The following is an 18,470-nucleotide window of genomic DNA, read 5'->3' as shown; positions in this document are numbered from 1 at the left end:
CACTTGGTGCTTGTATTAGGAACTTAGTCTAGGCTGCGATAGATCCGGCATCAGGACGGCTCAGTCTAGCGGGGCAAAGAGATCCAGAGCTTGCACTTAAAAACACTTATTGACGATTTAGTTGGATATTACCAGGACCTTTGTGTACTCGAGCCATTCCTCAGAAAGGAAGGATTTTTGTTAAAAAAAAAAAAAAAAAAAAAAGGCAAAAACCCCAAACACCCCCCCTCCCAAAAATAAAAAAAAAAAAACCGAAACAAACAATAAACGCCGCTCTCCCACGTGACTGCCTCTGCCTGCGCGTGCCCCGCTTCCGGTTCCGCGGGCGCGCGCGGGCCGTTCCGGGGCGGAGCCGGTCCCGGGGCCGATGGCGCCGGGACGGGGACGGGCGCCGGGACGGGGACGGACGCCGGGACGGGGATGGACGCAGGGACGGGGACGAGCCGCCGCCGCCGCCACAGAGAGCGAGGAAGAGGCGGCCGCGGAGCAGCCGCTCGGGAGGCTGGAGCCGGCGGAGGACAGCTCTGGCTCCAGTGACGAGAGCGACGACGGCGGGAGCGTGGCCGGGGCTGGCGGGAGAGGTGAGGGGGCCCGGCGGGAACGGCTCCGGGAAAGGCGGCGGCCTCAGCTCGGGGCGCGGCTCCCGGCGCTCGCTCGGTGGAAGGAGCTGCCGAGCGGCCCGGTGCCCTCTCGTATTGCAGCTCGCGCATCCCTGCCCGGCTGAGCAGCTGAGGATCGGCAGCAGGGTTTGCGCTGGAGCTGGGTGAGAGGGCCCTGGGACAAACACGTGTAAGGGTCTCTTGTCCCCAGTCTCCTTCCCTGTGCGTGCAATCACAGAACCATAAAATGGGTTGCATTGACTTTAGGCATTACCCAGTTCCACCCCCGTGCCGTGGCCGGGACACGCCTCGCACTAGGCCGGGCTGCTGCGGGAGGTGTCACACATCTCCGGGACCATGCTCTGGGCCAGGCCAGACGTGCAGGACATGAGGGTGCAAGAAGCAGGCGGTGCATGGCTGTGGGCACAGGCCGGGCTGAGGGTCGCAGATTGGGGGTTCTCATCCACAGCAGCAAACACAGTTTTGTTTCCTCATCTCAGAACAATCCAAGTGAGAATGAAAACCTTACAAAAAATACAATACAATTCCCTTTAAGGAAATTCCTTTAAGGGAATTGTGAGGGAGTGGACATTGGTGTCAGCTGCAGGGCACAACACAGCTTGTCACAGGTGTGAGGAGTCACTGCCTTGTGAAAGGGTCTCCAGGGTGTGTCTGTGTGGGGCCATGGGCGAAGCACATCTCTAGAGATGAGCTTTTGGCAGTAGGATTCAGAGGTGGGCAAGGTGCCTCACCATCTTTTGTAGGCATTTTGTTTTCCTCTGGTGATGAAATGGTGAGCAAAGCTCAGAGAGAGGATCACTGACAAGTACTCTATCCTTCCCACAGCTGGATGGGAATGGAACAGCAGTTTTGCTTTTGCCATCTGTCAAGGCCCTCTGTGGTCTTTTTTCTGGAGCAGGAGTAGTTATATTGGAGTCCAGCACTGACTTTTTCCCAGCAGGGAACAACTGGGCAGATATCAGGTATTTATTTAGACCATCTGTTCTTGCATTCTGGACACTGATGTGCTCTGCAGGTTGTATAGCTCCCTGCAGGTTCAGCTGAGGATGGCATAAGGGGTCCATGTGTCACAGGAGTCTGTGGGAGGAGAGGAAGCACGAGGAGGCTGTGCTTGAGAGCAGGAAATGCCCCTGTTATCAGCAGGTAAGAGTAGCTTATCAAGAGGTGCAAAAAGAAGGAAACAATCCACAGAATAATGGACGAAGGGAAAAATGTCAAGAGAGAAAATTAAATGGACGACAGAGACAGCAGAAAACATGTAAGTTATATTCTAAGGGGAGAAAAAGGAATGAAAAAATGGGGAAATTAAGCCCTCAAGAAAGATTGCAAGGAACAAGGAAAATAAGCTAATCCTACCTTTTTAACCAGAGCCTTTTCACACGCACAGTTGTCAAATCTGCTGCCCAGCAGTGAGTGCCTCTTTTTTTATAGTGATGTTTTTATCACTGTGAGTGGTTAATTCAGTCTCCTTCAAATAGGCAGTAGGATATATTTTGTGGACTGATGCTACCATGTGGAAATCATTTCCCTGTTAGGTTTCAAGTAGTCAGGTTTGGTCTCCTGTACCAGTAATGAAATACTTTATAATGGAAACTCTGCATGCTTTTGCTTTGTCTGATTTATACCAAATCTCCTTTTAGCATCATTTTGTATGGTGTCTTTATCTCATTTTCATTGAAGTTTTTGCTATTTAAACAGTATTGTTTTGGAATTTCAACCAAATGGAATATTGGAGTGCAAGTGATGGTGCCTTGTCTTCATCAAGTGTTGAGAGTATCTTCCACGGTTTTTTCTTCCTTTCTTTTAATGCTTTCTTTGTCCTTTCTCTGTCCTTGTTCAGAATTTGGATAAGGGGGGCTGCTTAGGGGAAGCAGTGCAGTGAAATCATGCTGCATTCACATTTCCTTTGTCCCTTGTGCAGCAGACTGGATAGTCACTGTTCCTGTATCCCACCTCAGAGCACTAATGAGCATCATCAGAGCAGAGTTCCTGAGCATTCAGAACAAGCAAAATGAAAACATTTACTGAGGCAGCTCTTGGCTGTACCCATTATATTTTCTGGATGATGAAAATAGTTTCTGAAAGTCTTGGTTATTGCCAGGATGAGAGTGCTTGGGATGAATCCATGCTCTGAGCCAGTGTGACTGACCTCATGTTGCTTTCTGGAATTGGCAGAGCACACACAAACCTTGCTCACAGGACAGTGTTTTGTGTTTCTGCAGGAAAGGTTTGGGAGTGAGTGGGCTACAAGAGAAGCTTGGAGGGCACCTGGCATGCAGCCAAGGTATCACAGACAGGCTGTGATGGTCCCTGCTGGGCCACAGCTGGTGTGTTTTGTATCGCAAAGGCTCAGAAAGACCATGTGCCTGTCACTGCTCAGAGGTGCTGAGCAGGCAAACACCACCTAAGTCAGTTTGCCAAGGCTTTTCCTTCCAAAAGGGACACAGTGCAAACCCTTTCTTGCCCTCACACAAGAGTGGAATGAGTATATCCAAGTACTGACTGAAGAAATACTTCCAGTTGTTGGTTCTGAATGCCTAGAATTATAAATCTAGAATAAAGAATAGTATGATAATAGAGATTATAATAGTTTTGCATTCTGGTTATGAGAAGCATTAAAGGTTACTGACATTAAGGATTATTAAAGAAACATTAACGTGGTAAAGTCAGGACTGAAAGGTGATCCCTCAGAATTCGCAGTGCCCAGTGTAGAGCTCATACTGCTCTTTGTAGTAGGTAAAAACTTTGCACTGGTCTTGTGTGTGCTGTTGAGCAGAAAGAGAAGCAAAGCACTCTGAGGAGAGGGGGAGGCTGCTCTGTTCTAGTGGTAAAGACTGAAGTGATCAATGGGAGAGGAATCAGAGGCTGAGAGATGCAGTGCTTTCTTTCTGCCATGCAGTTGTACAGGGATAGCACCACTATGCTTGTGTCACTGTGTCAAGCTCTGAGACATCCCTCTTGGTGGAGTTTGGGCATGAGAAGTGCCTTGAGAAGCTGTTCAGTTCAGATGTACCCTGTGCTCTCTTCCAGATCAATCTGACATGTCTTTTGAGGAACTCCTGCGGGTGCAGAGTGATGCAAGGATGAGAGTGAGCAAGAAGGTGCCTGGTGGGAAGAAAACTGTGAAGCCTACCAAAGCTACACTGAAACATCAACAGGGCAAAAAGGGGTAAAGAGGTTCTTCTGTGATCAGAAAAATGTGTATATGTGCTCTCTGCATTCCAGAAATTACACTGGGAGCTCCTCACAGCAGTGATGTTGCCTTGGAGCTGGCATAGATCTCCTTTAATGTACTGGAAAATAATGCCTGTCATTATAGTTTCATTTGAGAATGGTCTGGTGCTGTTTTCAGAGCTCTTAATATCCTGTTCTCTCCAAATCCCCAGCAGCCACCTGTCACTTGACAGTTAAATTAGCACTCAATGCCTTTATACACTGTATTAAGGCACTTGTAACCCTTGGCATGGTGTGGCTCTCAAGCTCTATGACAGTGTCCACTGTGACCTGAAATAGTTGCCCTGCTGGTTCCTAAACTCCTTCCAGCTTATCAGTATTTTCTGCCTGGCTCTCACTGGCTGGAGTTACAGTCACAGGCCATTGTTCTGGAATTCCATTCATCCTTCTGCTGCTGTCTCATCTGTGGCTTGTCTGTGTTCATTTTCCTTTTTTCCCTCTCTACAGTACACCATCACAGACTTTTCCCTGTATTCAACACAACAAAAGCTATCATACCTTTTTACACTTCTCCACAGGCCCCCACTGGTAACAGCAATACCCTTACCCCTTATTTGCAGTATTTAGCTAGTTTTCAGTCCTCACAGTGGCACTCAAGTGATTTGAACCGGTTTCCTCTGTTACACTGGTACTCCCTATCTTATTTCTGAATCTCTGCTCAATGCACAAGCACAGAACACAAAATACATTTCTCCTGCCGTAAAGGGTTGGTTAGGATAACGTTTCTGCTTTACTTTTTACCCAAAACTCTGGGGGATTTTGTGTAGTGCAACATCTTTTCTCAGTGTCTATTTCTGCCACACAGTTTGCATAATTCTGCTTTTGTTTAATTCCTCTAATCCTTTAAGTAATGTATTGCTGTAAATCCCACATGCTTTTTCTCTCATGTTTTTGTTATGGAAGTGAGCTTCTTAAAGAAAGGGCTTCAGGAAAATCCTCTGGCAGTGAGCTGGCTTCAGCAGTGACTCCAGAGCATTGTGCAGGGTTGTAGTTCAGGGGATGTGAGAATACACTGAATGCTGCTCTAAGAGGGATTTGGAAATTTGTGCCTGTGGGGTTTGTGCTTCTGCCCCAGTGTCAGTTGTGGCTGCCTGTGGGTGCTCTTAGCAGGTGTTATTGCTCAGCTTCTCTCTGTCATCTGTGAAAGGGCATGGAGAGCTGGAGACGTGCCTAAGGTCTGGAGGGAAGCCAGTGTCATTTCAGTCTTTAGAAAGGGCAAGAAGGGAGAACTTGGGAAACTACAAACTAGTCCTGGAAAGGTGATAGAGCACTTAATTCTGGAGGCCATCTTTAAGCATGTAGAAGAAAAGAAGGTTCTTGGAAGTGGTATGTATGGATGCAGTGGATGTTATGTGCCCTGACTTTAGCAAAGCTTTTGACACCAACTCCCTTAACATCCTCTTAGGCAAGTATGGAAGGCTCAGGAAGTGTGGATTAGATGAATGACAGTGAGGTGGATTGAGAACTGGCTGAATGGCAGAACTCAGAGGGTCATCATCAGTGGCACAAGATCCAGTTGGAGGCCTGTCACTGGTGGTGTCCCTGGGGGTCAGTACTGGTCCACTACTGTTCAACTCTTTCATCAGTGGGTGAAGGGGGTAGGGCGTCCCTCAGCAAATTTATGCTGAGAGCATAAAGTTGGGAGGAGTAGCTGGTCCACAGAGGGCTGTGCTGCCATTTCATGAGACCTGGACAAACTGGGCAGCAAAGAACCTCCTGGAATTCAGCAACGACAAGTGCAGGGTCCTGCACGTGGGGAGGAACAACCCCAGGCACCAGCACAGGCTGGGGTGACCTGCTGGGCAGCAGCTCTGCAGAGAAGGACTGGGGGTGCTGTCCATGGCCAGCAGTGCCCTGAGGGACAAGAAGGCCAATGGATCCTGGGGTGCACTGGGAACTGCAGTGCCAGCAGGTCAGGGAGGTGATCCTGCCACTCTACTCAGCCCTGGTGAGGCCAGTCTGGAGTGCTGTGCCCAGTTCTGGGATCCTCAGGACAAGAGAGACATGGAGCTCCTGGAGAGGGTGGGTCCAGTAGAGAGAGAGAAAAAAACAAACAAACAAAAAAAAACCCAAAAAAGATTAGGGGATTGGAGCATCTCTCCTATGACAACAGGTTGAGGTAGCTGGGACTGTTTAGCCCGGAGAAAAGATGACTGAGGGGACTTTATCACTGGAAATATGTAAAGGGCAGGTGTCATGAGGATGGGGCCAGGCTCTTTTCAGTGGCATCGAGTGACAAGACAAGGGGCAGTACTGAAACACAGGGAGTTTCACCTGAATATGAGGAAAAACTTCTTTACTGTGAGGGTGACTGAGCACTGGAACAAGCTACTAGTTAGGTTGTGGAGTCTCCTTCTCTGGAGATATTTAAAGCCCACCTGGAGGCAATCCTGTGCAATCTGCTCCTAGGTAACTTTGCTTTAGGAAAGGTTCCTTCCACCCCCAGCCATTCTGTGACTTCATGAGAGGAATAATCAGTACAACACATTTATTGATGCAGGTGGTGGGTTTTCACTTGATATAGTGGAGCTGTTCCAGGTTCTTTATAGAGTTGTTTTAACTACATATTGATATATTTGGTTATTGTAGCCTTCTGTGGCTTTCGACTGAGTCACCTCTTTGCTTTCTATAGGTATCATGGTGAGGATTGAGCTGGGAGAGTCTGTTGTGCAGTAATATTCTTCTGAGGGTCCAAATGACCTCCCAGCATATTAGCTTGGGCCTTATTCCGACATTTGCTCATCTTAAATACATTTTTCTTGTTTTCAGGCCATTGGAGATGTCAGCCAAGAAGCCTGTACCTTTCCTGCGACAAGTCGTCCCTGTTAGGAAGAAGGTGGGTGCTGCCCCTTTCCAGTTCAGGACTTGCCTTAGCACTGCTGACAGGGCACACGCTTGGGAATGGGGTTACTGCAGATGGCACAGGCTACTTCTGGAGGACCACCGGGGAGTGCAGACAGTGACAGTGTTTCCCTGGGGAGAACAATGGGTGGGTTGGAGCAGCTGCAGGTTAACTTGAGAGTTTGTGACCCAGATGTTTCTAGAAGGTGCAGTCACAGCCACCAATGACAGTTCCACTGCAAACCATGGTCATTGTTCAGTACTAATTCCAGAAGTTCAGATGTCCATCTGCTTTCCAATCTGAATGTAACTTTTGACTTAGCATTGCAGGATCATCAGAATACGGTAATTTTCACAGTTAGAGACCTTTTTGTCCCACCCTTTTTGCATGACTTGACCCAGTTAATCTGTGAAAATCTAGGTAGGTTTGAGTTCCCAAATCCATCACCTTGACAACAGATATTCAGCCAGCTTTTGGTCTGGGAGTTGCAGGTGTTTGACAGCAGCACTCCTGGGTTACAGACTTGCATATGGAGATGTCTGTTGCATGATAAACTTGATGCAGGCATGACTTTGGGGATGCCACCTTGACTGTTGTACTCAATCTTTGCCAGCTGCAGGTATTTCAGTGGTGGGAGCATAACATTGCTGGAGAAAAAAATTGGCTGATACACAAAGGGAGAGTGAGCAGGCTGTTAACAGGGTAACACTGGTTACAGCTCTTGCCTTCCCTGCTGACAGGTCCAGAGAGACCCTCGATTTGATGACTTGTCTGGAGAGTATAAGCCTGAAATATTTATGAAGACATACAGCTTCCTGGACAGCATCAAGAAGCAGGAGAAAGAGGTGATGCTCTGTGCCTGTCCTTGCATGGGAGAACCTTGCTTGGCAGGGGCTACTTCTTCAAAGGCTTTTCACAGTGGAGGTGGCAGGCAGGCAGTCATGCAGCTTTCTGCTATCTTCTTCAGATGGTTCAGAAGCAGCTGAAGAAATGCCGGAACATGGAACAGAAGGAGAAACTTCAGCGGCTCCTGAACCGTATGGTGAGTTCTGTGCAGCATCTCCTCTCTGAGAGGCACCAGGAGAGAGGATGTGTGACCCAAGGTCTGCCTTGATGCTGACACAGACCATCCTTTTTGTACAGACACAGCAGGAACAGGCACAGAAAAAACAGCAGAAGTTGAGAGAGAGAGAGCTGTCTTTGAAAAGACAACAGAGGGAATTGGCCAAGCAGGGAAAGAAACCCTTCTTCCTAAAGAAATGTAAGTACTTGGTGTGAGCATGCTGCAGCAAGATCTAGAGGGAGTACTGCTGGCAGGAATTTCAAGCACTGGGAGCAAGGTGTCCATACTATTCCACACAGCTGTGGGGGAATTGTTCTAGTGCTGGTACTCAAAGGACAAGCTAAGCCTGGACCAGGGAGGGAGAGGTGAGAAGGGGCTGCTCTGTAGAGATGTTTTGGGCTTCAGTTTAAAACTTGACTTCTCTCTCCTCTACAGCTGAGAAGCGGAAATTGGAACTAGCCGAGAAGTATGCAGAGCTGAAGAGGAGTGGAAAGCTGGAGAGCTTCTTGAACAAGAAGAGGAAGAGGAATGCCATAAAAGACAAGCGCCATCTGCCCTCACAAAAGAACTTGTGACTGTTGGACAGTCATGCTCTTGTCTGGCACTGGCTCATTCTGCCTTGGCCAGGCTTGGAGGATGGTTATCCCTCTTCCCAGGATCTGCCTTCCACTGTACAGTGGTGCTGTAAGGCAGCAGAGCAGGGTCTGAAGGAACTAATTTTTTTTTTTTTTTTTTTTTTTTTTTTTTTTTTTTTTTTTTGTAGCTGAAGTATCAGCTTTGCTTGTGGTTTAGATCATGCCTGGGTGGTGACAAGTGTGTCATGCAGATGCTGATGATGATGACAGCTGTCTGTGCCCTTGCCCTGCTCGTTTCTAACTCTAGCAAGGAAAGCGTGACTGCACTGCTGACTCTACTCTAGGTTCTTTCAGACTTCCACTGAGGCAGAAAAGGATGTGGCACAATCCCTGCTCAGAGCAGCAACCCTGACTTCAGATCAGGTTGCCCAGGGCTGCTTTGGTGGGATCTGATAATGTCTAAGGACAGATACCTTTACCTCTCTGGGCCTCTGCTTTACTGCTTCAGGTTCTCAAGATGGAACTTTTTGTTTCCTCATCCAGGAAAACTGCCTGGTGTTAGTCCATAATCATTGTCTTGTTCTCAGTGAAGTGCCTGGCTCTGTCTTCTCAGCAGCTTTCTCTCAGGTCTGAGGGGTGGATGTGAAAGGGATGCTGTAAGGTCTCCCCAAAGTCTTTTCTTCCTAAGGGTGAATGAATCCTGTTTCCTCAGCCTTTCCTAGCAGTGCTCCAGCCTCTGACACCTTTCACATACTCAATTGGAGTCAGCCCAGACAACCAACAGCTATATTTTGGTGGCCCAGCATGGATCAGTATCTCGCAAGAGAGGAGTAAAGGTGAGAGGATTACTCCATGTGGGCTGCTCCTGGTGAGGCAGATCTAGGTGTGACTGGCCTTCCTCATACAAGGGGCATGCTCTGACTGCTCAGGTATTGCTGCTTCACATCTCTCCTTTAGAGCAGCTTGGTTTCTCAGGGTCATCTCCACAGGGTTGAGCTTCTAGGAAACTGATTAAATATGTACCTGTTTTCCTTTATTCCCACTATAAGCCTGTTACAAAGGTGTTTGACCTTAGGGGAGTCAATGCCTCTCTCTAATATCCCATCAGCCCTCTTGCTTTTTTCCTTTTTGCCCCTGTCTGCCATGGCTGTGCTGACAAGGGGATGGCTCAGATAATCCCAGTGTGACAGGTCAGGTCAGAGTGTGCTGGGAGAGTGCCTGGGCACAGCTGTGCTGTGTGGATGGCCACAGGTGTTTGGGGGACAGACCTTGCTGGGAACAAAACATGGAGCAAGGAGCAGTTCAGCTGGCCTGAGGGTGTTGCTGAACCACTTACCTCCACTGTAGTTCCTGTGGGTGACGCAAGTTCTGCTCTGGTGAGAGGACTTAGTGGAACTGGGGGAAGGCAGTAGACCTGGGATGTGCCAGCCTAGCTAGAGATCTGCTGCCAGGGCCTTGCTGAGGGGTCATATGGCACTCCTCAGCATTCCTGAGTCGGTGTGTCCCCATCCCCTGCTGCTTGTAGGTTTGGTGCAGCAGATGCAAGGCTGGTGCACCCCCAGAATGGTCCTGCTTTCCCCTCCTGCCCCTCTGGAATGAAAGGTCTTCCTGCTGCAGCCTGTGCCTGCCTGCAATGTCGCCTGCTTCTGCTCAGCACGGTGGTGGTCAGCAGTGAGCCTGTGGCCCGTGTGCCTGCCAGCTCCTGGGCCCAGCAGCCTCAGCAGGGGAAGCCCTGAGGTGTTTCCCAGCTCAGCCAGGCTGAGATGTCACTCAGGGTATTGGGAAGGAGGCAGCATCAACAGCACCAGCTCCAAGGGAAGCAGATGCTTCCAACATCTCCAGAGAGCTTTCTACTGCTGGGGTCTGCTCTTGGCTTATTTTCCTTGTTTTCAAGGCAATTTGGGCAGACCTGCACTGGTGTCCCTCCAGCTGGAGTGTGAGGACTTGCTGTAGGTGTTTCTGGGCGTGACTGGTCCCAGTTGATGTAACTACACCGGTTGCACAGGCGGTGGTGGCTGACAATGCTGCCACATGCACCCTGTCAGTGACACCCTCAGAGCCCATCAGATGCTCACAGGATCTGGTTGCCCAGGGCTGCTTTTGTGGGATCTGTGGGCCAGGACGAATGGCTCCAGACCCAGTGGCCTGGGATGCTGTCCCCAGCCCTAGGTGGTCACCAAGTGAGCCTCTCCACACACTCTACAGCTGAACAGACACCCAGGTCACACAAGGCCCCCAGAAGAGTGGGGGGGATCTGCCTGCTGGCGGGGACACAGACATGAAAAGGCTGCAGGGCTCAGGTCTTTTATTGCAAAGAGGGAGATACAAAAAAAGGACAGTCACCCCTTTTTGGGTCCCCCCAGGCCTGCAGCTGGCTGAGAGGGGTGACAGCAGGGAAAGGCCCAGGCCTTGCTCCCCCTGCATGGAGACCTCGGCTCACACAGTGAGGAGCAGGCTGCTGCCAAGGACCACACTGGAGCCAGGGCCCCACAACAGAAAAGTGGGTGACCCACTGTCCCCATGTGGTACCCTGGCTGGCCAGAGAGCAGTGCTGCATGGGGAGCCTGGCACCAGGTAGGGCTGCCTGGCCTCACCCAGACACAACTCATGGCAGGCAGCCCTAGCCTTGTCCCCTGCTCTGCTGTTTTACCTGCTGGGGTGCTGAGGTTCCAAATGGCTCTGCAGCCTTACGGAGGCTGCTGTGGGGGTGCTCGCCATGCGCCCCTCAGGGCCCTGAGCCCTTTTGCCCAGGGAAGGAGGGAGCAGGGTCGTTGCCCTCTGTCCAGGCGGGGCATTGTGCAGACTACCCCAGGTTTGTAGGTATGGCCAGGCATGGGGATGCCCAGGCTCTAGCTCCTGCTGACTTGTCACGTGTTGTCCTGGGCCAGCTCCTCGGGGCAGGCAGGTTGGTCCTGGGCCTTGCGCAGCCCCGTGGGCGGCTGGGCCGGGGTGCTGTGCTGTGGGTCCGGCCCTGGGGGAGCGTGGTGCTGGTGCCGCTGGTACTGCACAAACATACAGACCTTCATCCCAATGGCCAGCATGTTCTTGCCCATGAAGATGCTGGAGACCCGGGCATCCCTGAAGAAGATCATGTTGCTGCCTCGGATGAAGATGGTGGCAATGTTGACGGTGAGCATGCTCAGCATGGGGTACAGCATCATCCGGTGCGGCACGATGCCGATCCCCTGCATGCTGATCTCGCACAGGGACACGCACGGCAGGACCAGAAGCAAAATGTAGCAGTAGAAAAACATGATGCCCTCAGCCCAGAGCGGCAGCCCTTTCTTCTGAGGCTCCCACAGGTTGGCCTGGATGTCCAGCACGTCCAGCATGTCCACAATGACCCAGAAAAGGCGGTTGCGGAGATCTTCCTTCTTCTTGAATGTTCTGACATACTCCATGTGCTCTGTGGCCACCAACAACACATAGAGAGCCGGGATGCAGATGGAGAGCAGCAAGGTCAACGCTTTGCGGGCTATGAGATCCAAGCTTTTCCGGTCAGCTTTGTAATTCTGGTATACAAAGTAGACTTTGATCTCCAGAACAAAGACGTACAGGAACCAGAGGATCATGGCATATCCTCGCTTAGCTGTCTTTACCTCTGCCCCAACCCAGATAGCCACATAGCGGAGGACCAGCAGGAAGCATATGTCACCCACTGCCACCATGACACAGATGCCCAACTTCCTGGAGCCCTGGCTCTGCTCCACCAGGTAGGCATCCATGAGGACGAGGCTGGTCATGATGAGCACTGTGGAGAGGCACACATGGGGCTTGCTGACAGGTGGTGGGGGAACCATCCTGCACAGAGGAACAGGCAGGGTCATCAGGGAGTTGCTGAGATTTCCTTTTCCCACCCTTGGGCCCCCTTCTGCCACCCTCTCCTCAACAGCTGTGGGTGGCTGAAAGAAAGGAGGGAGCCATTCATAAATTTCTCCCATCCTATGTGCCTGGTTTGTCCCAAACATGCAGATTTCTAGCCAAAGAGCTGAGACAGACCAGGCCATCCTGGTGGCATGTGCTGGCTAAAACCCAGCTCCTAGGAAGCACATGGTCAGGCAGGCTGGACACCTGGGACACTAAGCACTTGGGATCCCACTGCCTCTTCTGGTAGCTCATGACACTGACTAGCCTCTGCCACCATGAAGGGTACATGCCTTATTTTCTGTGGGATTTCCCAGCCAGTGGTACTCCTTATATTTTCCCCCCACAAGGCAAGCCAAGACTAGACTTACGTGTTTAACCCAAGCAGACCCTTAAATGCTATGATCCAGGACTGCTCTTTTTAGTCTTTCTATTTTCATGCACAGCACAAGATGAAGCCTGGCTTTTTTTTAGCCTGGCTGTCTTGGATAGGAGGGAAAAAATCGGCCCAATATTCAGTTTCCTTCAGGTTCACACCCCACAAGAGCTTTGCCTAGAGCTATTTGCCAAGGCCCACCCTGCCCCAATACCGTAAACCAAAAGCAAGAAAAAGCAGCACAAGCCCAAAGCTCCTGGACACAAGGAGCTCTGCAATAGGCCCTGAAGTTCTGTGGGATGCTCAGATTTCCTGGGCTGAGGCAGAGCAAGGCACTGTCCCCAGAAGCACCCTGCCTGTCTTGCGTGGCACCAGGGCTGTCAGACTCCCTCCCCCTGAGCAAGCACAGCTGCAGGCTGCTGCCTTCAGAGGCAAGGAGGGAGGACAGAGCTGGGGCCTCACCAGGCAGAACTTGGCAGCTGCTCTGGAGGGGAGCCAGTCCCCCGGATGAAATGGAGGATGAAACTGGGCTGATGACTGTGTGGCACAGTGCTGCACGAGGGCTGCCCACGCGGAGCCCGCCTCTGCCACGCCTGGGCTGTGCACGCCCGGGACACCATCCTGCTCGTCCAGGGAGCAGCGAACAGGTGGCACTTGACCACGGAGCAAATGCCTGGGAGCGGGATGGCGGCTGCACAGTTAATGGTCACCCTGCACATGGCTGCTCCTGGTGCTGACATTGATGGCACAGGGCCCTGGGCACAAGCTACCTGAACTCCTGCTTTTTGGCTGAGGGAGCAGGCGTCCGGCGCAGTCGTGCATCCCTGGGCCCAGCAGCATCCTGGCACGTTGCGGGAGGCAGCGAAGCCTGAACCTGTCAGACACAGGTGCCTCTCAGGGGGAGGGATCAGAGGCCGGCGGGCATGGGGGACCCGTGGATGTGGCACATCTGGAGCACGCCGCACGGCCGGGGGCTCACCCGCCTGGCACCCCACGGCCTAGCCGAGCCTCCGCGGGGGCTGGGGGTATCCCAGGCCCCGGCTCGGCACGGCCCTGCCGGACGGGCGCCCGCCCCGGGCCGCCCCGCCGAGCTCCGTCCCTGCGAGCGCCGGGGCGCCCCGGCCCCGCCCGTCCCGAGCCCCCCGCCCACAGCGGCCGGGCCTGCCGGGGGCAGGCGCTGCCCGCCGGCCGCGGGCGCCCGGCCTGCCGTCCCCCCCGGGCCCCGCTTACCTCGGGCGGCTCCCCGGGGCGCAGGGCGGCGGCGGCGGCGGCCCCGGGCCCGGCGCGGCATCGCCCGGCGCGGCCCGGCGGCGGCGGCTCTGCGGCGGCGGCGCTCGGCCCCTCCCGGCGGGCGGCGGGCGGGGACTGCGGCGGCCCCCGCCTCACCCGCGGGCCCGGCGCCGCCCGCCGCCCCGCCGGGTCCGCTGCCCCTGCCCGGGCTCGCTCCCGCCGCCCGCCTGTCCCCATCCGCTGCCGCCCCGGGGCCGCCGCCTGCATCCCCACGCGTGTCCAGCCCCCGTCCTGCCCCTGCCAGACCCACGGGCCGCCGCCCAGCAGAGGCCCCGGGCGAACCAGCGGCGCCCTGGGAAGCCTGGCCTGACAAGGATGTCTGCCCTCCAGGAGGGACTGGGGCCGCGACCTGACCTTGCTGGGCGGAGAAGGCAGGGGAACTCATGACCTGACACCCAGCCGTGCCGGTCTGCAGGGTCCTGGAGAGCCCCAGCCTCGCCGGGCTCTGGTACCGGTGGGCTTGGCACCACCAGAGGCTTGTGTCCAGATAGAGCGGGCCAGGGAAGGCAAAGGGTTTCGATTACCCTGGTGGACATACCCCTCTGCAACTGCTCTTCTATCAGCCTAAGCAGCTTCTTGCATTTAACTCCAAACTTTCTTCTGAGTGATGTAGGTCTTAGCTACACAGGGAAGGTTTTTCAGTGTATTTTCTCTCTGAAATGCTCACTGTAGATACATTTTGGAAGACAGGGAAGCTCTAAGACCTCTGGAGATGGGCTATGAGCAAAAACAGGCATAGATCTGAGAGCAAGGACAAGTGCAAGTTTCACAGTGCCAAGGGAAGTGCAACCCTTGCATCCAGCTGCTGACAGAGTGGCTGTAGGTCCCTGTTGGATCTAATGCCCTGGGGGAATCTCAGCTGCCACCAGTAACACATAAATCTAACCTATGGTGTCCTTGGCAAATGGAGGCACTGGACCAGTGCTTAGCTAAGCATCCAAGCTTAGCTCACGTGTCCCACAGGTGGACTGGTTGATGGAGGCAGGTGGAGGTCCTGTGTAAAAGGAGCAGAGCTCTGGGTTAGCCAGGTGCAACAAGGTAAGGAGTTTGGCTGTGGGAGCATTCTCCTAACCCAGGAATAAACAGCAATCCCCAGAAGGGCTGAAAGAGCAGCGGAATAAAGCAGCCAAAGCAAACTACCTCCAAAAATGAAAGGAGACCTTGCAACTCGAGTGGAGAGCAACATGAGGCACAAGAGGGCAAGCCAACACTGCAAAAATCTACTTCTTTCCTCCAGGACACAGAAGCACTGGCTCTCACTATCTGAGCAGTCTCTTGCAGGATGCAGGGAGGGGCAAAAGGCCTCTGCCCATGGAGGGGGACACCACAGAGGTATCCACATGATAGAGGCAGGACAGAGGTGCTGAAGGAACCTACCAAGCAATAGGGCTAAAGACAAGATGATTCATCCATGAGCTGGAATCATAAAACCCCTGAGTCTCCACTAGAGACTAGGACGAGAGGTGACAACATTTGCGTGGGAAGCAGTACAGAACTGCTTTAACAAGGCACATGAAAATAAGGAGCCAGAACAAGAACAGATTATTTTGTGCTTCTCTAAAACAGTGCTGGAACCGGGTTGCCAGAGTGTTGGTATGTGGATGCAACTGTATCATGGATAAAATGTAAAGGAACCACAGAGGGTACACCAGGGTTCCCAGGCACATAGCTGCTCTCTGGCTGCTGCCAGCTCCAGACCTGGGTGGAGAAGTATCTTCAGCTTAGCCCTGTTCTGTCCATGACACCTTCACCCCATCACTGGCGCTAAAAAGTCCCTTTGGGCAGCGACAGCAATGCACTCAAAGGCTGTTGGGAGACAGATGGAGAAATCCATCAGTCACGTTAACATCCTCAAAGGGGCGCTGCGGGAAGCAGAGGAAGTTTGTCAGCAAGGAACAACAAGCAGTGGCTGTAATGGAGAAAGGCTGGCAGTAGCCTGGGGACCGTGCTGAGAGCTTCAAACTGTGACACATAAAAGAAAATAAGTAAAAGGCTTTTATGAAGGCACATTTCAAATGGGTTACCTGGATGCTGAAGAGCATTTCCCTGATGTCCTCAAGGATCTTATCCACAACGAAGCAGACCTCAGTGGGTGGCTGGCACACAGAAAGGTCTCAGCATAAGAGGAGCTGGGAAAGCAGCTGAATGTGATGACAACTCTATCAGCCTCTGTTTAAGCTGGAAGATAACTTGCAGTGAAAAACACACAAAAATTTTGACCTAAAAGAATGGGGAAATCCACCATGTGTGGAAGAACACAGCTGTGGGTAGGTCATGTTGTAGGCACAAAGTCAATAAAACATGAAGACAGGAAAAAAGGGAAGAGTGGGCTATGTAGACAAACCCCAAAATAAATAAAGCATATTGAAACAACCTCAGAACAAATGCACAAATTCATCTGCAAAAAAAAGCCAGAAGGCAAAAAAAACCCAAGTGAGCTGCAAGAAGTACTTGAAGGGAACTGGCTGGAGGGAAAGAGGCAGAGAAATGCACCTCAGTCCTACTGAACATCCTTCCAGGGAAAACAGCAAAAAAGAGCAACCTCATCAACCAGAAACTGCAAGTGGTGGTTGCAACAGGGAAATACCATTTATGACCTGGGGACTGTGCCCTGAGCTCCAACAGCTCTGAGAAAGCATCACAGATTGTAAACCATGACAGTCCCAGGGCAGAGCAGAGGTGGCTGGAAGTGATGGGCATCCTTCAGAAAGGTGGGGGAAAGGGGGAGCAGCAGGACTGCCAGCCCTTGGGAAGTGTCTGGAAGGCAGTCACCTCAGCAGGCTGCCCTGGGCTCAGAAGGAAGGTGCCTCTGATCTGGAAGTGAGCAGGCATTGCTGAAAACCTAGAGCACTCAATGCTATTAAAGTATCACACAAATAGCCAGGAATGGTGACTCAGACTAGAAAGCAAATGGATAAAAGCAAACAGCTGGGGAGGGACTGCAGTGGGTTTTCTCAGGGTAAATCAAGACCCTAGATTTAGCAAGCTCCTCTGAAGCCAGCAGCTGCTTTGGGGAAAGGCAGTGGCGATGTCTAGCTGAGGTCAAACAATGATAAGTGAAAATGCTGAGAATAAGGCCATGACCATTGTGTGACTCTCTTTGGCTGCAAAGCCCAGGTTTCCACATCAATTGGCAGAATGCTATGAAAATGCAGCTCATCCTTGGTCCAGCTGGTCTTACACAAAGGCCTCTGCTAAGATCCCCTAGAAAATGTTCTTAGAGAACAAAGGCTGTCAAGGGTGAAAGCAAAGGTCCTCTTGTGCATTAATGACTTACTTAAATGAAAGCAAATGCATTAAAGCAGCAATGAAGCTGTTTTGTGAGCAAGTCAGGAGGTCTGGGCAACTCTGCTGAGACCCATGCCATTTATCAGATGCAGAAGTGGGCCTGGAAGGTGGGCAGAGAACAAAAAGTAAAAGTTAGATGATGGTTCAGATTATCCATCTAGTCAAACTGGAATCTGATGTGAATTACCAGCATGTTACTGACCAACCTGAACCCCAACAGCAGACCTGACAAATGCAAGTAAGAAGAGGTGCAAGGGACAGACTACAAATGATACATCAGTATTCAGTATTAGGAAGGTGCCCCCAGAATGTTTGCTGGTAATGTTTTGAAAACACAGTACTCAATATTGACAGTAGAAACCATGGATGTTTTAGGCTGCTTTGCAAGATTTTGCTGATGCCACTTTTTCGAGTCTAATTCCTCCACTGGCATAAGCCATGTTATACAGTCTGCCTGGAATAACACTGCATCCATGGAAAACTCTGTCACTGCTAAATGCATTTAGGAGCACAGGTCCCTGCAGAAGCTGCTGGCTTTTCTTTGTTTTCTGGTTTGACCACTATTGAGTTGCCTGTTTCTTTCACATAGTTTTCAGTGCAGCTCTCAGATCACCTCTGCTTCCTTTCAGAAGCCCTCAACCCTACCACCCTACTTTGATTATGTGATTTCTCTGAGCCATTTCAGACAGATACTTCTGCTGGAGGCAAGGTACACTGGGGAACTTTCGTGCTTTCTACCAGAACAGAGTGCACTTGTTCAGCTGCAGTGTCACAGGTGTGTCCTCAGCTCTGTCCTAGGGATGCTCTGCTCTGCACATGCTTTCTAATCTGCAACGCCTTCTCAGCTGTTGAAGCTCTGGGCATGGTCTCCAGGTCACAAAAGGCTTTTGCCCATGACAGCCACCACTTGCAGTTTCTGGCCGACGAGGTTCCTCCTTTTGCTGCATTGGCCTGGAGAGGTGCAGTGGGACTGAAGGGGATTTCTGCCTTGCTCCTGTAGCCTGCTCGGAGTTCCCAAGTGTTTCGAGGAAAGAAACAGTCGGAGGTCTCGCCTTCCTTTTGGCTTCATCTCGCCGTGCCCCCGGGTCCAGCTGCTCTGTTCCTCCTCAGGCCCATCCGCTGGCCGGCCCTGCTGTTCAGCCCTGAGGGCACCCTCTCCTCGCGGCGCTTCACGGCTCGCCATCGCCGCGGGCGTTCCCGCGGACATCTTAACCGCCGGTTCACCGCCACCGCCGGGAGAGCAGCTCGTGCGCGGCCGAGGCCCGGGGCAGCCCCGGGGATTCTCCGCCGCTGCCCGGGTGCGGGGACGGACAGACAG

The 18,470-nt window shown here is 52.1% G+C and overlaps 2 protein-coding genes across 4 annotated transcripts; one reads left to right on the top strand and one right to left on the bottom strand.

Moving 5' to 3' along the window:
• The first annotated feature begins 334 nt into the window (after positions 1–334).
• On the top strand, positions 335–8,376 carry RRP36 (ribosomal RNA processing 36). Its single transcript, XM_077781924.1, has 7 exons — positions 335–581; positions 3,651–3,789; positions 6,624–6,690; positions 7,437–7,541; positions 7,664–7,738; positions 7,840–7,957; positions 8,195–8,376. The coding sequence occupies exons 1-7, from the start codon at positions 368–370 to the stop codon at positions 8,332–8,334; spliced, it is 858 nt and encodes a 285-aa protein (XP_077638050.1). The 5' UTR covers positions 335–367; the 3' UTR covers positions 8,335–8,376.
• A 2,246-nt stretch (positions 8,377–10,622) lies between these two features.
• TMEM121 (transmembrane protein 121) lies at positions 10,623–13,869 on the bottom strand. 3 transcript variants are annotated; one of them, XM_021534878.2, is made up of 3 exons: positions 13,805–13,834; positions 13,342–13,448; positions 10,623–12,135 (listed from the first exon to the last, which is right to left on the bottom strand). In XM_021534878.2, exon 3 carries the CDS (start codon positions 12,132–12,134, stop codon positions 11,202–11,204), a length of 933 nt encoding a protein of 310 aa, XP_021390553.2. In that variant the 5' UTR covers position 12,135; positions 13,342–13,448; positions 13,805–13,834; the 3' UTR covers positions 10,623–11,201. The 3 variants fall into 3 exon arrangements, with proteins under 3 accessions (XP_021390553.2, XP_021390555.2, XP_021390554.2); XM_021534880.2 differs by having other exon boundaries at positions 13,345–13,448; XM_021534879.2 differs by lacking the exon at positions 13,342–13,448 and having other exon boundaries at positions 13,805–13,869.
• Between the last annotated feature and the right edge of the window lie 4,601 nt (positions 13,870–18,470).

Source organism: Lonchura striata, chromosome 3 (genome assembly GCF_046129695.1).
Source record: "Lonchura striata isolate bLonStr1 chromosome 3, bLonStr1.mat, whole genome shotgun sequence".
NCBI lineage: Eukaryota > Metazoa > Chordata > Aves > Passeriformes > Estrildidae > Lonchura > Lonchura striata.
This window is presented reverse-complemented; position numbering and strand designations above follow the sequence as displayed.